Below are 14,112 nucleotides of genomic sequence, written 5' to 3' on the forward strand. Positions count from 1 at the left end.
TGTAAGAATGCAGTGTTAGTTCCACAACCTGTTTCCTGAGTGGTGGCCACCCTGGAGCCCAGCAGTCCCAGCCAGGCTCTGGCCTCTCGGGAGGTGTGGGGGGAACTTGGGACAACCACCCCAGGAGCTCAGAAGACGGGAACACCAGTGCGGCTGGAGGGCCCCCACCGCCAAAGGCCCGTGCCCATAGGTGCAAAGGCAAACGACCCACAGGCATGGCCGGCAAGGCTGTCGCTCGGCACGGGTCTGAGGGCCCCTCCTGCTGGCCACACCTGTGCTCAGACCCGGGCCAGGGCAGTGGACCAGGGCAAGGGCACCTGTGGGCCGGTGCAAAACCACCCATGCGGCAGCTCAGCTGAGCCTCAGGGGTTTCTAAAGAAGACAACAATGTGGCAAAACGAGACCAAACCACCAGGCTGATGGGTCGACTGCAGCCAGACCCCGGCTGTGCCCCGGGCTTGCTGCTTCGCCTCTCAGAGGGCCAACACACACCAACCAGGGGGAGAGTCATTTAATTCACAAAGAACAGCATTTTGACACTTATTCAAAAATCAGATTTTTATTATATCAACACGGTAAACAAAGCACACAGAAGCAACACATGCAAAGCACACGTAAGAGCGAAGCAGCAAACCCCGGGAGACTTTCTAAAACCGTAAGTCACTGGTGCATAATTCTGAGGTCAGGAGCTTCTAATGAAGAGCTGTGCTGAGCTGCCCATCGCCCCCAGGCTGGCCCGAGGCGCCACTGGTGCAGGCAGGCGGGTCCACGCCCGCTCAGCTGAGCCGAACGTGCTGCACCAACCAGGGTGGCTTCTGAGGTGTTTTAAGGCCACCCTTCCCTCTGGGCAATCCCGGGAAGCTTAGCTTCTATTCTTAACTTCAAACGTTTGTGGGAAAGAGGAGCACCGTCGCCACAGGTTCCCACGGTGCCCAACATGCCTTTATCACGCGCAGGAGGCACGCGCCCCCCTCCCCCAGAGTATCAGCACCACTGTGAACACTAGAGGAACCATGGAGGTAAGAAAAGGAGACAAGAATGTGGACACTACACCCTTTTCTCTCTCTTTTTTTAAGTATTAAATTCAGAAGTAAACAGAAAGGAAAAAAAAACCCATGAATCCATTACATTATCAACAAATCTTAAAGAATCTTATCCTGCACTTCTACCAAAAGTTACTAAAACTCTGGAAAATCTAAATAATGGACAGATCAATCAATGTAATTCTGTGGAGGTGGGGAGCAGCAGCTCCTTGGGCCTGGCAGACAAGCTCTGGCTTTCCGGGAGTGCAGAAATGCAGATCCACATGCTGAGGGACGGGTGGAGGAGGTGCAGGGGGTTTTCCCATGTGCCTCAGGGACCTTCCATGTTTGGATGGAAGAACTGACTTGAACTCAAAGGGGAGACTCAATTAACATTCAGGATCTTGAGATGGTTCATCCAGGATGGGCACGAAGGCGTCACACGGCCCCATGGAGACTGCTGCTGAGGGTGCGCCTCTTGACACCAGCTCTGCGGTGAGGCCCTTTGGGGAGGTCACCCCACAAGGCGTGGGCGGCCACTGCCGGCTTCAGCAGCCCCATGGCTCTTCCTTTGATGTCCAGGGTCCGTGCAAGCCTGGGCCCACCGGGGCTACGAGCAGATGCATGACAAAGATTCTCGCTGTGATCTTTCCTGCAAAGGAAACAGCAATAAAGTTTACTGCCAGGTCACAACGGAGGAATTCTTGTAAACAAGTAACCTTTGCTCTCAGCTTTGGAGAGAGGACCATGAGCGGAGAACAGGGAGAGACCAGGGCGCATCTCACAGCCCTGAGAATGGGCTTTACAGCTGCACCGTGTGTCATTTGCTTCGCTCTCACACGGCTGTGAAAGCCGGTGGCTGTAACTTGGGCTTCATTCACAGGACAGATACTAGAGAGGCGGCCTGTTTCAGACCCGCAGTCATTCCGCCTGCTTTCTGGCCATAGTACACCATGACAGAGGTGGGCGCTGCCCACGTCACACGCATGGCGCTAACAGCATTCTGCCTTTTTGGGTGGAAGCTCATTTCTCTTGTGTCAACAGAACTCTGACTCTACCGACACCCACACACAGGACACATACAGAGGGGCCACCACCGCTGCCGGTCAGCTCTGCTGCGGGCACTCGGGCCGGTCTTCACGCAGCTGCAGTCCCAGCTCCCAGGCCTCTGGGCACTTACAAACAGGAAGGCTTTGCTCTAGGGCTCGACTCCTGTTCCTGCTGAACTGAGCCAGTGTGTAAAATGAGAACTGATATCAGCTCAGTAGGCACCGGAGGGCGGGTCCAACTGACAGCCCGGAGAAGCGGCGCCTCGGCTGGGAGCTCGCTCGGCCTCGTTCCACTGGCGCTGCAGAAGACACAGACTGGACTGCAAATACAAGAGAGAGTTCACCGCGCTCGGAAATCACAAGAGGACGTCTCCTTTGAAAGTACCCGGCTCTACTCACACGTCATCTGCTGCTGACACAGTCTTACTTAATTTCTATGATTCGTTTGGTTTTAGATTTTTAAAATTAATAATTCTGCAGCTTTCAATACATTTGAACTTTCAGACAGATGTTTACTTAGTGGATTTATATTTCTGTAGACTTTGGGAATGTTTGCATTCATAACAGGACAAAGTGCATCCTTGGGGCCAGGCGGGCCCTTATCCTCCAGAATCCTGCTTGGCCCCGAGCTGACCGCTCAGCAGCGGCCTCTGCCCCAGCAGCTCCACCTTAACTGGCCCCATCTCACCTTCTCTTCAGGTGCAGAACTTAGCCACTGTGAACAAAGCGGAAACCAGTCACTGTTCACCAATCAGCTAAGCTCTGCACCTCGTCAGAGAGGTCGTCGCTGGGCATAAGGAAAGGGCCGGCGAGCATCTTCCGAGTGTCGGATTCTTCTGCTTGCAGAGAGGAGCTACGAGATGCGTCTGTTCCCCGAACTGCAGAGAGCGCAACTACGGCTTCTGGAGCAGCAGTCAGGGTCGTGGTTGCGTGGTAATCCCTGGCAATGTGATTTTAATCTTAAGTCACAAATCAGCATGCCAGGAACCCAAGCAGCCAGAGCACTCGGGGGCGGTGGTGCCGCCCACATTGCACGCACCAGCTTCCTCAGACACAAGGCGACGACACCACCTCCAGGCCTGCCACGCTACCAAGGGGGTTTTCCTTCTGCTTGGTGTTCACTTACTCGGCATCTTAGGGGTATAATTTTTAAAAATCAAAGGACTCACAGATGACCACGCAAATGCCAGCGCAGCTTTGGGAGATGAAATGAAAAAGGCACCAACCAGCTGGTCGGGGCCGCCACGCTCAGTCTCCCAGCCCATCACCCCCTGGGGCACAGGTTCTGAGTGTTGGGGATGTCTGTGGGGGGTCCTCAAGGGGTGGGATGGATTCCCAACTGCTGGAGGGCACAGCTCAGGGGGTAGCCCCGTCACGGTCCTTCACCGAGGAGCCAGGGAGGGGGCAGAGGGCATGTGAGTGGCCCCTGCGTTCATCCAGGAGTGTGGGGTGGGGGGCTCCTGACCAGACTACTCCTCTGCCTGCTCGGGGCAGAAAAGCACAATGAGGAATCACCGTAGCTGCGCTGCCCGCGGTGGTTTTCCACCACTTGGAGCACAGGGAACATCAAAGGCACAGCCTGCACCGCTGCAGTTTCACACACTTCAAGCAACACAAACTCTCTGTGAAGTGGCAAACCTGAAGAGAAACATGACTGGCACTGATCACTGTCTGAGGCTGGCAACGCGCAACTGTGTGACTGCCCTGCTTTTTAGGCTGGGCTGTCTCTGAATGGGCTTGGAAGCTGCCCGACAGGAGCGCGGGGGAAGCCCGCACACAGCCGCTTCGCCACGAGACGCATAGTCGGGGCAACTGTTCCCCCTACCTCCCTTCCTGCCAACACAGCTCTTCAACTCTCCTGGAAGAACCTCTTCAGCAGTAAGAGTTCTCTCAGATAAATACGGCAGTTAAACATATTAGACAGAAATGGTTTTTTGTAAGAGGAAAACATTAGAAACAAATTAAATGTCCAACAATATCAACGTAATATATTAAATATCCATTAAAATTATAGACAATCTATACAACATGAAGAATGAAATCTGAAGTTAAAAAAAAGAAGACACAAAATCAGACACGCCCTGTTATGATGTAAAATCTTGAAGAAACCCGGAGAGTCAGAGAAAGGATAATGGTAAAGAAAAAAAATACTTTTAATTTCACAGTTTTACATAAAACCTATGAATCATTGCTAAATTACATTTAGAATGCATAAATTCCATTAAAAACTACTAGAATGTACATCTAACAGGTCAATTTCAAGCACAATTAACAGAGGAAGCAGCTTAAACCATTTAGGACTCCCACTCTGACTCTGCTGCAACACGAGGTAGCCTGCTGCGGACACGCCGCGTGGAGAGGCACCCGGCGGAGGGCAGGAGGGCCTGCCAGCCTCTCCTGCCAGGTGGGGACAACCCGAGGGACCTCAAGTTCCCACACACCTCCTCACAGCTCAGGATGCGGGGTAGCCCGGCAACACACCCCCACATTAGCCTTCACCCTGAAGACTGGGGGGCAGGGTGGGGAGGCCATGCTCTCCAGTTCACCTTCTAACCTACTCAAGATGTTCTCCTGTGACTCCTGTTTGCCCAAATAATAAAACCTGAAGCGGTCAAAACAGTGCTGGGGAAGGGGCTGTTCTGCGAGGGCGGACGGCATGGGCTTTCGTGGCCGCTCTGCCAGACAAGGCACCACATACCCCTCAGGGCGGGAGCCCAGGACTGAAGCCGCCAGGGCTCTCAGCTCACCATTTGGCTTACTGACTTACTTGGCTCCTAGGAGGAATCTCGGCTAGAGCCGAAGAATGGAAAAAGGAGAGAGAGAGAGAGAGAGAGAGAATCACCTCTTTAAAATAACATCTCAGCCACCACCTCGGCTGAGGATTTGTCCATCTGCTCCCTGCTCAGCTCAAAGCACCTGCGGGCGAGATGCTGCTGCCGTGGATCCTCACTCAGCATCAGCTCCCCGTAGAGGTAGATGCCCATGGCCTGTGGGAGGCACAGAGGCCAGAGAGCATAAGGAAAAGGAATCACGTGTCCCCATGCGCTCGAGTGCACAGTCTGTGTTTGCTTCACACAGACGTGCTAGGCTGGAAGTTACAAAGGCCCTAGAAAAGGCAGACAGCTGAACAGCGGTGCTTCAGGAAACCGCAGTTTCCGATCCCCTTCTCCTTATTGAAACTCACCAAGGAATTCTCAGCTATCAATTCCATCAACCCTGGTGGCTGAACTGAGGACAGAGGGAACATTTCTCCAGTGACGGGAACAGGGACAGGGAGGCTCCCACGACAACTGACCCTATGGGAACCCCTGCAGTTGCGAGGAGACCTGAGTGCTGTGTGTGTGTGTGTGTGTGTGTGTGTGACTCAGACATGGACCTGCCTCCCTCCTAGCACAGCTGGGAAATGAAGACCTCCTGTCACACAGGTGGGGAGAGCCTCAGGCCGCCCTGGAAGAGGACTGCCGCTCAAGCCCAGCCCGCCTGCTCTCCTTCCATGGGCACACACTGGCTCTTCTGTCTCGAAAACAATGTGGTGAAAATCACATCTGCGTTTTTCCCTACAGTTTTAAAAACAGTCAGTTATGTTCTGAAAGACCAAAAAGATCCCTTTGGATCCGCCTTCTCTCTTGTTCTAAGCTTAGTTATGCTATGACTATGTTCTGCTGGAGCAAGGACTTCCAACGACAGTGCAGAAATGAAAACCTGGTGGTGAGGAGCTCAAAAAATCTCTTTCTGAAAAAGCTGATGGCAACCCTTATCTGGCAGAGATCATGGTTCCAAATACAGTGCAGTCAGTTTTGGTTTTCAGAACAGACTTTAAGTCGCTCTTAAATTTTGTCCCTCCATGTTTCCAAACACCTCTTGCTTCACTGTGCAAATGTGACATTTCTTCTGGTAAAAAGTCATGTCTTTTTCTTTGTGGGAATAACGAGCCCTTACTTGCTGGCTGCCCCCTATACTCCGTCCTCTCAAAAGAGCCTTTGTTTGCACTGCCCCAACTCTCCACCCCAACAGAAACACGGCTCCATTCTATCAGCCCGCAGTGCTCTGCAGAAAGCTCACTCAGAGGCACCCACTGGCCATGCCAAGGGAACGAGCCACAGCCGACAGGAGCCATGGCACATGCACCACCATGGCCCAGCAAGCTGGGGGGTGGGGGAGATGCTGACCCCACACACTGCAGCCCAGCAGACGTGGCAAAGAAACACCTTCACACAGGTTCATGGGCTCTTGCAAGGTGACTGCTCTCCTTGGTGAACAGTGAGGAAAGTCCTCAGAGGAAAGCAGCTCAGCACAGGGGTCTACCCGGCATGGCAGGTGCAGACACAGACCAGACTGTCCCGGCCAGCCGGGGCTGTCCCAGTCTCATCCCCAGACCCACAAGGCACAGATACACACCATCGCATCACGGGGCCACAATCCCCAACCTAACGAACCTGGGGTTCAAAGATGTAATGAGGTCTGCCCAAGCTTTATTTGGTTAACGGCAGTGGGCCACAGCTCCATCAACCCAGGTGAGCTTCTAAAGAGATACCGAGAAGAAAAAAGTGCAAAAGTTGGGTAGGTGTGCTCCTACCAACTCTTCAAAATCGTTGCAAAGTGCTGAAGCACTTGTTTTTTAGGTAGAGAAGGCAGCAAACTGGGCCCCATGTTAAGCATACTGCATAGTCAGGGACAGCATTTAAAGAATCCCCATCTGCTGAAAAATGAAACTTACCTGATCCTCCTGAAGGAACCTCTCCACGTCTCTGTACGCTTTTGTGTATTTGTGCTTAACAATGAGTTCACACCAGCGATGGCGAACCTTAAGAAAAGAGAGAAAAATCCCATAAGCAACAAACTGGTAGGTTTCCTTGGCCTAATAAGTTTAATGATGGAGAACTTTTCCTGTTAGAAGAAGTTACTCTGTTAACACTGTTGAGACTTTAAAATTTCATTTTAACGTCTTTTACAAAGAAAGGAACCGCGCTCTTCGTTAAGAGGGCTGCCAGTCAACTTTAGGGGAAGAAAGTGCATGTTTCACTTAGGTGTTCTGATGTTTTAAAATACAATTTTGCCATACAGTAGATAAATGCAGAACGTAACTGGGAAATTAAACACATGCCCCCAGCCAGGCAGGCTGGTGCTCTGCCCTGTAGGATGCTGTCCATGACGGTTGCCTTCATAAACCACAACTACTTGATTTTCTGCAATAAGTGATTTGGTTCAGTGCTGTAGATTGTAACAATACACACAGTAAAAGGGAGAAAACACTGCTCTGCACATTCCTAAGAGGCAAAGAGCGCCTTCTGAGGAGCCTGGGGTATCTGCTGGAGGGAGAGGAGAGCAGACCACCCTGACGCAGGCAGCTCCGGCTGCACATTTTGCTGTACAACCTACAGAAAACAGACAAGCTACATGTGTGTATCGTTTAGTGAAGATGCGTGATGAAAGATTCACCAGCAGGCATTTGTCAGGAAGCCCCCCCCAACCCTACAGACAACATGGGAGTCTGATCCCAGCCTTGGCTGCCTTGGCTGATAAGGGGCAGTCTTGCCCCTCCCCCACCACCTCTTCATCTCTAGGCCACTTCAGACACACTCCTTCCGTCGAGACTCTACCTAATCCAGTCCTGGGCCATTGTCTACTGCATTAAAGCCCTCTCAATTATGCCCAGTGAGCAGTCCACCGTTTTATATTCCATTATTGGTTCAACATTAGCTATACACGGAAGTGACTACATGCATTTAAAAAATAAAAAAGCCTCCTTCCATCACTCTTTGTTTTTACTGCCTTTGAAAGAGGAAGACCCTTTACAGCAATCCAGTTGTGGCAATAGTAAAATGTAAGCAATTTCAACATTTTGGCTGGGGCCCCTGTAAATTATATCATTATGCACTGATGGCCGGATCTCTCCTTTAATCTACTATAAATAGATTTACACACAAACAATTAGGAACAAAGCAAAGAAACATTTTTTGGAAAGAATCCTTCCCCTAGGGTACAGTGCACTCTGAGACACACGGTGGTGCCCTCTGCTTACAGGCAGCCAGCCCCTTTGAACTTCTAAGAACAGGATGCCAACGAACTTTTTACATCCACAAAGGAATTTCGGAGGCGCACGGAAATGAGCTAATAGCCTCGGATCATCACAACAAAAGGGAAGCAGGTTGGGCTGGACAGGTCTTGGAAATCTTTCCACCTTCAACAAACTGTTCTTTCCTATATGGCCAGCAGAAAGGGACAGCATAAAAGGAAAGGGTAGCGACTACGATACTGTGAGCACAAGAACCACTGACCAGGGCCCAGACTGCACCGATCTGAGGAAGCTCCCAGAACAATCGGGTCCCGCTCTTGTGTTTTGGTTCAAGTACAGGACAGAACCAAAAGGGTCCCTTGGTCCATTTCTCTGGTTTCTTTTCCAACTCAATGAAACCTAGATGCCTCAGGTACCACCAGTCGCATCCATGCAGCACCGGAAATGCCGTGTTCTTTGTTCATAAGCTCTGGGAAAGGAGAAGGCCTGGTGGGAGGGCCACCGTGCAGCCTGAGAGCCAGGGCACTGGGCCACCTGCTATGGAGCCTTGCAAAAGAGCCTTACTTCTCACAATTGCACGTGGGGACAGCTGTCCCAGCTCTTAGAGTCAAGTATAAGAGAAGTCTGTCAGCTCCACCGTGAGCTAAAGACAGGCTTGTGCACCAAGCCCTTGATAAGGACAGTTGCTGATCATTCCAAAAGTTGGGGATGTTATCTTTTGTTAGACCTCATTTTGAGAACGGAGGTATTTATTAGCGGCCTTCCACGCAGCCCCCCCAACTCTACCCTCTGCTCTCCTTTATCTTATTTACACATAAAGAAACAACAAAACACAAATTAGAGTTTGTTTCTTAGTCGGGTAAGTCCACTATGACTGGAAGAGGATTAAGGAGCTGGGCTGAGTGAGAGAGGCCTCCACAACCAATATGAAGTCAGCGTTTCCACTTCTCTTCCTGTTAAAAATCAGTGTATTGTCACGATTAATAAGAGATCTAGTCTTCTGACCCCTGAAAGCTAACATGACATCCAGGAAGTACAGAACAACCCCTCTCCCCACCCTACAAAGAGCAGGAAAAACAACAAGCCTTTTCATTACAACAGAATGAAATATATTGCAAAATTTCAATGACAGGATGTTTAAAAGACATCACAGAGATGCTGTGTGAGGCTGAGGGCCCAACAAATATTTCTCGCTTGCGGACAGGGCTTTTACTCCTCTTTGTATTTCTTTAAGAAACAAAGAAAATCTCTATCTTTTGGCTGAGAACCCAAAATTTACAAGGAAACTGGTCACCACTTGGAACGGAGGTCTTCCTGAAAATGAGGCAGCAGGGTGCCATTCGTCTCAATTTCTCCCAGCAGTACTTCCTCAGTGGGCACTCTTGGACTATCTTCCTTTCTCCAGATCACTGAGAAGCTCAAAGAAATCCCTGACAGAGGTCCTCACTTGGTCGTACCCAGCTTCCTCCTCTGTTGATAATGGAGGAAAGTGAAGTTCTCAGTGCTGCGGAGCAGCAGAGAATTCAGAAGCAGAGGCAGGGCTCTACGAACAAAACTATCCACTCTGTAGACCTGCTCTTCTTTATTTTCTAATTAATTTATTCATCAGCGGGGGCAGTGGTCACCTCGTCTTTCAACTTCCTCGGTGAGATGAAAAGTGAACACTGTAGATACACCTTTGGGAACATCTGGCCCAGCCACAGTATCTGTGGCTTCCTGACTCTGTTCATTCAGCATCGGCATTCAATGGGTACATACATACACCAAAACCGATCAACACATACACTTTAAATATTCAGTTAATACCACAATGTCTCAAGAGAAATAAAAAACTTTTAATGACTTTTTCAACTGTGATTCAGATTCATAAAGTCACTCCAAACCCGCACCAGGAATCACCTGAAAGCCTTGAGCCAGCCAGCATCTTAGCCTGAATTCCAGCAACGCTGTCAGGCTACCAAAGGAAAGAGGCAAGGGTGAGGGGGGCGGAATCAGGTCAGGAAAAGAATAAGAAACCTGAGAAAATCAGAAAAGCGATATTTCAGGAGTGGGAAGAGGTGGAACTGCCCGTGGTGGTGAAGAGCAGGGCCGCGGGACCCGTTCCAGGAGCTCCAGAGCGTGTGGTCTCACAGGGCCCTGGAAGCCCACTTTTTCCTCACTGAGTCTTCAGTGTAGACAGTGGCTGGTTCTGCCCAAATCCTGCTAGCTAGCACTAGGACAGGACAGGCGGTGTGCCCACCGCCCAGGGCCGTGCTGCCGGTCCCATAACACAGTGAAGCATATCTGTGCTAACAGGCCCGAGCCGCCTGAGAGGCGTGAGCAGACATGTGGGCCAGAGAGCCAAACCACTGTCTGCACAGGATACGTACACGTGTACACACACACAGAAGCAAACGTTTCCCTTTATCAGTTTCCCTCACTACAGCAACTCCTGATAGTTCTGGTGTTCTTTTCTCTGGTTGGTGACCTGCTGAAGTGGTTTCATGAGCCCGGGGCCTGATCCACAGAGCTGTCTCCCAGGGCGGGGGAGAGAACAGCCTCTGCTCGTGGGCTACTGTGGGAGCCCACCCTGGTCGCCGCAGCAAGCATCAGGACAGCGACTCTCACAGTCATTGCTTGTCTCTTAGTAGGAGCAGCATGTTTCTGGCTTTCGTTTTTACTTCAAAAGTTCTGTTTATTGAATTCATAAAAACGTGAGACTATCAACTCCAAGGAAAAGTTTGTTAAGTGCTAAAAACCGGAAGAGCAAGGTGCCTGTCAGGTGGGCAGTGAGGAGGGAAGGACTGGGATGGGGCGCGGGGGTGAGGTGGGGAGGCAGGGTGGGACCACGCAGCAGCCCAGGAAGACGAGCCTGGACTCCGGACAGTGAGACACCAGCTGGAGCGGCCAAGGGGAGGAAGCCTGCAGGGAGGGTCCTCAAGCCTGGGGCAGCAGGCACTTCTCAGGCCACCCCCTGGCAAGTACACCCAGGGGCCAGACGCCTGGGGACTTTGCAAACTGTTTGCAAAGACAGCCTGGCCCCAGCACCAGCCTGAGTTGCATGGCATTTCTACCATTTCAAGGACATTATCGCTACCCAAGAGGCAAGCCGAACGACTTCTGGCTGGCTCCTCTGATTTCCGGCACCTGCCTTGTATGGTCAAACCATGGCTCAGATTCAGGGACAAGTCCCATGACCCAGTGGGCACCTCTGTGATATAACCACGGCCTTGATTAGGACATGCTGGGGCTCCCTCCTGGAAAAGGAAAGAAAAACTACTGAGAGATTAACTCCCTACCTGCCTGCCTCTCCCCAAACGCTTTTCAATCTGAAAATGTTAATGCATCCAGAACTAACTACTATTAAACTGGAGAACAGGGGTTGCCAATTTTTTCTGTCAAGGGTCACAGTAAGCGTTTATGGCTTTTCTCTCAATCCATTTGCCCTGTATCACAGGAGTAGCCATAGACAATATGTAAATGAGAGAGCATCGCTATCTTCAGATAAACTTTTATTTTCAAAAACAAGCAGTGGGCTGGACCTGCAGGCTCAAGGCTGCTGACCCCTGATCTGCAAAGGAAGCCCATGCTGGTGAATGTTAACGCCCCCTGCCCGCAATCCACCAGCATGACGCCGCAGAACACAGAGCCAGGAGGCCTCTGTGAGCCGGCTCCGGCCAGTGTCAGCCTGTCCTGCCAGGAAATCTAGGCTGTTCTTGACTATGGGGCTTTTCTTTCCTCTGTGGGCTGAACTCTGCACAAGAAACCTGCTCCGGCTTCCCTGGGAAACAGAGCACCTCTCAGCATACAGCCAAGTGTGAACGCAAGGTGCCAGGCGTGGGTGGGTGGGGGATTGGACACTGAGGAAATGCCAATTTCAGGAAGAATAATCCCCTGAACCAGCTCACTCCCAGTCTCCCACACTGACCAGATGCTTCTGTCTGCAATCCACTACTACCCTAGACCCTGTGTTCATTAACATTTTACAATTCTCAATGCTCTTTTATACCTTTTATCTTGTTTTTTTTTTTTTTTGTCTTCAATTTTAACAAGCCATTTCAAAGAAATAAAAACTCTTATGAGAACGCTCCCCTACAGGCCACTTACTATCTAATGGACTAATTTCCCAAAGTAGTTTTCAGACATTCCTTAAACGTAATTCTTATAATAATGTAATTTGGAACTCCAGTATATATATACATGTAGACAGATCAAGGAGGAAAAATAAAAGTGAGTTCTTCAAGTGGTTTAAATCAGCGAGGTACGAAACATCTTAAACACTCAACTCCTTTGGTTGGGGGTGGGAGGCTGGGCTCCTTGGAATGGAGTCTGAAAACCTGTGTCTCACACAGAAGAGTTACTGTGACTGAAGAGCAAAAGGAATCAGAGGCTGAGCAGACATGCTGAAGGGGTGAGACAAAACAGTTCAGTTCCAACAGCTTGGCCAACGCCCCTCAACTTGGTTCCGGTAGCCACGGCGCCACTGACTGCACGGCCAAAGTCAGAAGCAGAAAATCGGCCTATCTTCTGTCACCACAAGCTCGGGGCTACGGTTTGTTTTGGCGCATCTCACAGCCACGCTTGAAAAAGCATCTGTGGCTCCTGTACCTGGCTGCTTCCCTTGCTTTATTCTTGAATATTAAAAGTTATAAACCAGTAACTTAGCACATATAAACAAGATAGTTTTATTATTTTATGTTTTTCCTTATTTTCCAGGTGTCACTGCCAGATTCACTAGTGTGGTCCATATACTTTGATGTAACGACAACTGTAGGATGCTCCTCCTATTGATATACTACAGCTCCATTAGTCTTTCAATCATCTGACGATGCCAGAAGTCCACTTCTAGTGTCTTCTACAAAGTCCCAAGCCAGAAGTCTATTTCTAGTGTGTTCTAGAAAGTCCCACAGTGTGTTAATAGCTTTTGATCAAGAAGCTACAAGTGTCTACAAGTCGACACAGGTCCAGAACAAGGAGGCCTGCGGTGACACTAGGGCACAGGGCTGGGCCACCTCACTCAGCACTCGGGAGGTTGGCCAACGACCTGAAACTGGCATGGCCACGCCCCTTAACTCACCTCTTGGGCCCAGAACTCATAAACCCCGCCTACTTCCCAGGCGTGTGTCACTCTCCCAGAGCCGGGTCTCACAGCTTCTCCAGCTCTTTGAAACTGCTGTTTCCTTACTCAGTAGTTTGTCTTTACCAACAATAAAATACAAGCTTGGTGACAGCTGGGGCCCGAGTGCTCCCGGGCCATCTCCAGGCCCTGTCTCAATGCCTGGCACATAAGTATCTGCTTAATAAATGTTTCTGAATGAATGTACCATTCTAAAAACTCAGACTGCTTTTCAGCTACTTTGAAATTATAATGCACGGTTGGAAGCTGTAAAATGCTTTGAAGAATGCCACCCAACCTATTTATGACAGGAAACATTCCTCTTTTTCAGTCCTTTTGATTCTAAAATTTACTGTTGAAGGGGGGAAAAAAAATCTGTCCAGGGAACATGATCTGGGCAGCACATTAAACCTCATTTTGAGTTCCATTTTATATCTGTAAACAGAAAGACCAAGGCTCATGGCTTTTGTGAGTTAATAAGTCTAACACTGCAATAAACAAATCTACTTTTTCAATTTGTGTCCTTAAATTAGATTTATCGTTGCTTTAAAGTGGGTTGACTGCTGCTGAGGGAAGCATGACTGGCAGCCGGGGGGCGCGGGGAGACCTTTCCAGAACGGCTCTGGGACAGACAGCCTTTCCAGCATTCCGTTCCGGCGCATCTGCGATGGTCTGGGATGTCTCTTTCTCATGTGGCAGTCAGGGGTATGCCTGTCACACCAAGATTCCCAACACTTCCCTTCTCCTCTCACTTACAGCTCCTTACTTTCAAAGGGCTATGATCTTAACACTGTTTTAACTAAAGGGAGTGCAGCTCTGTGTGCTGCCACAAAGCCAGCCTGGTAAATCTCGTTGCCCTGAGTTCAGACAACAGGCTCTCAGCTCTTTTTCCTAACCTTGCCTGAGTCAGTCCCTAAAGCTCTCAGCTCT

General features: G+C 50.1%; 1 protein-coding gene across 14 annotated transcripts in view; it reads right to left on the minus strand.

Moving 5' to 3' along the window:
* Positions 1-531: 531 nt before the first annotated feature.
* AOPEP (aminopeptidase O (putative)) overlaps positions 532-14,112 on the minus strand; it is a 355,565-nt gene continuing 341,984 nt past the window's right edge. For 10 of the 14 annotated variants that reach the window (XM_070375359.1, XM_070375358.1, XM_070375355.1 and 7 more), the window contains 3 exons: positions 6,789-6,875; positions 4,914-5,058; positions 532-1,674 (listed from right to left, as the gene is read on the minus strand). In XM_070375359.1, the coding sequence (XP_070231460.1) occupies positions 4,918-5,058; positions 6,789-6,875 (228 nt within the window). In that variant the 3' untranslated portion in view covers positions 532-1,674; positions 4,914-4,917. Of the gene's footprint in view, positions 1,675-4,913; positions 5,059-6,507; positions 6,594-6,788; positions 6,876-14,112 lie in introns of those variants that run through there. The other 4 variants (XM_070375356.1, XM_070375351.1, XM_070375357.1 and 1 more) reach the window with 2 other exon arrangements.

The sequence above is a fragment of the Bos mutus genome, chromosome 8 (genome assembly GCF_027580195.1).
Source record: "Bos mutus isolate GX-2022 chromosome 8, NWIPB_WYAK_1.1, whole genome shotgun sequence".
In the NCBI taxonomy this organism is placed as follows: Eukaryota; Metazoa; Chordata; class Mammalia; order Artiodactyla; family Bovidae; genus Bos; species Bos mutus.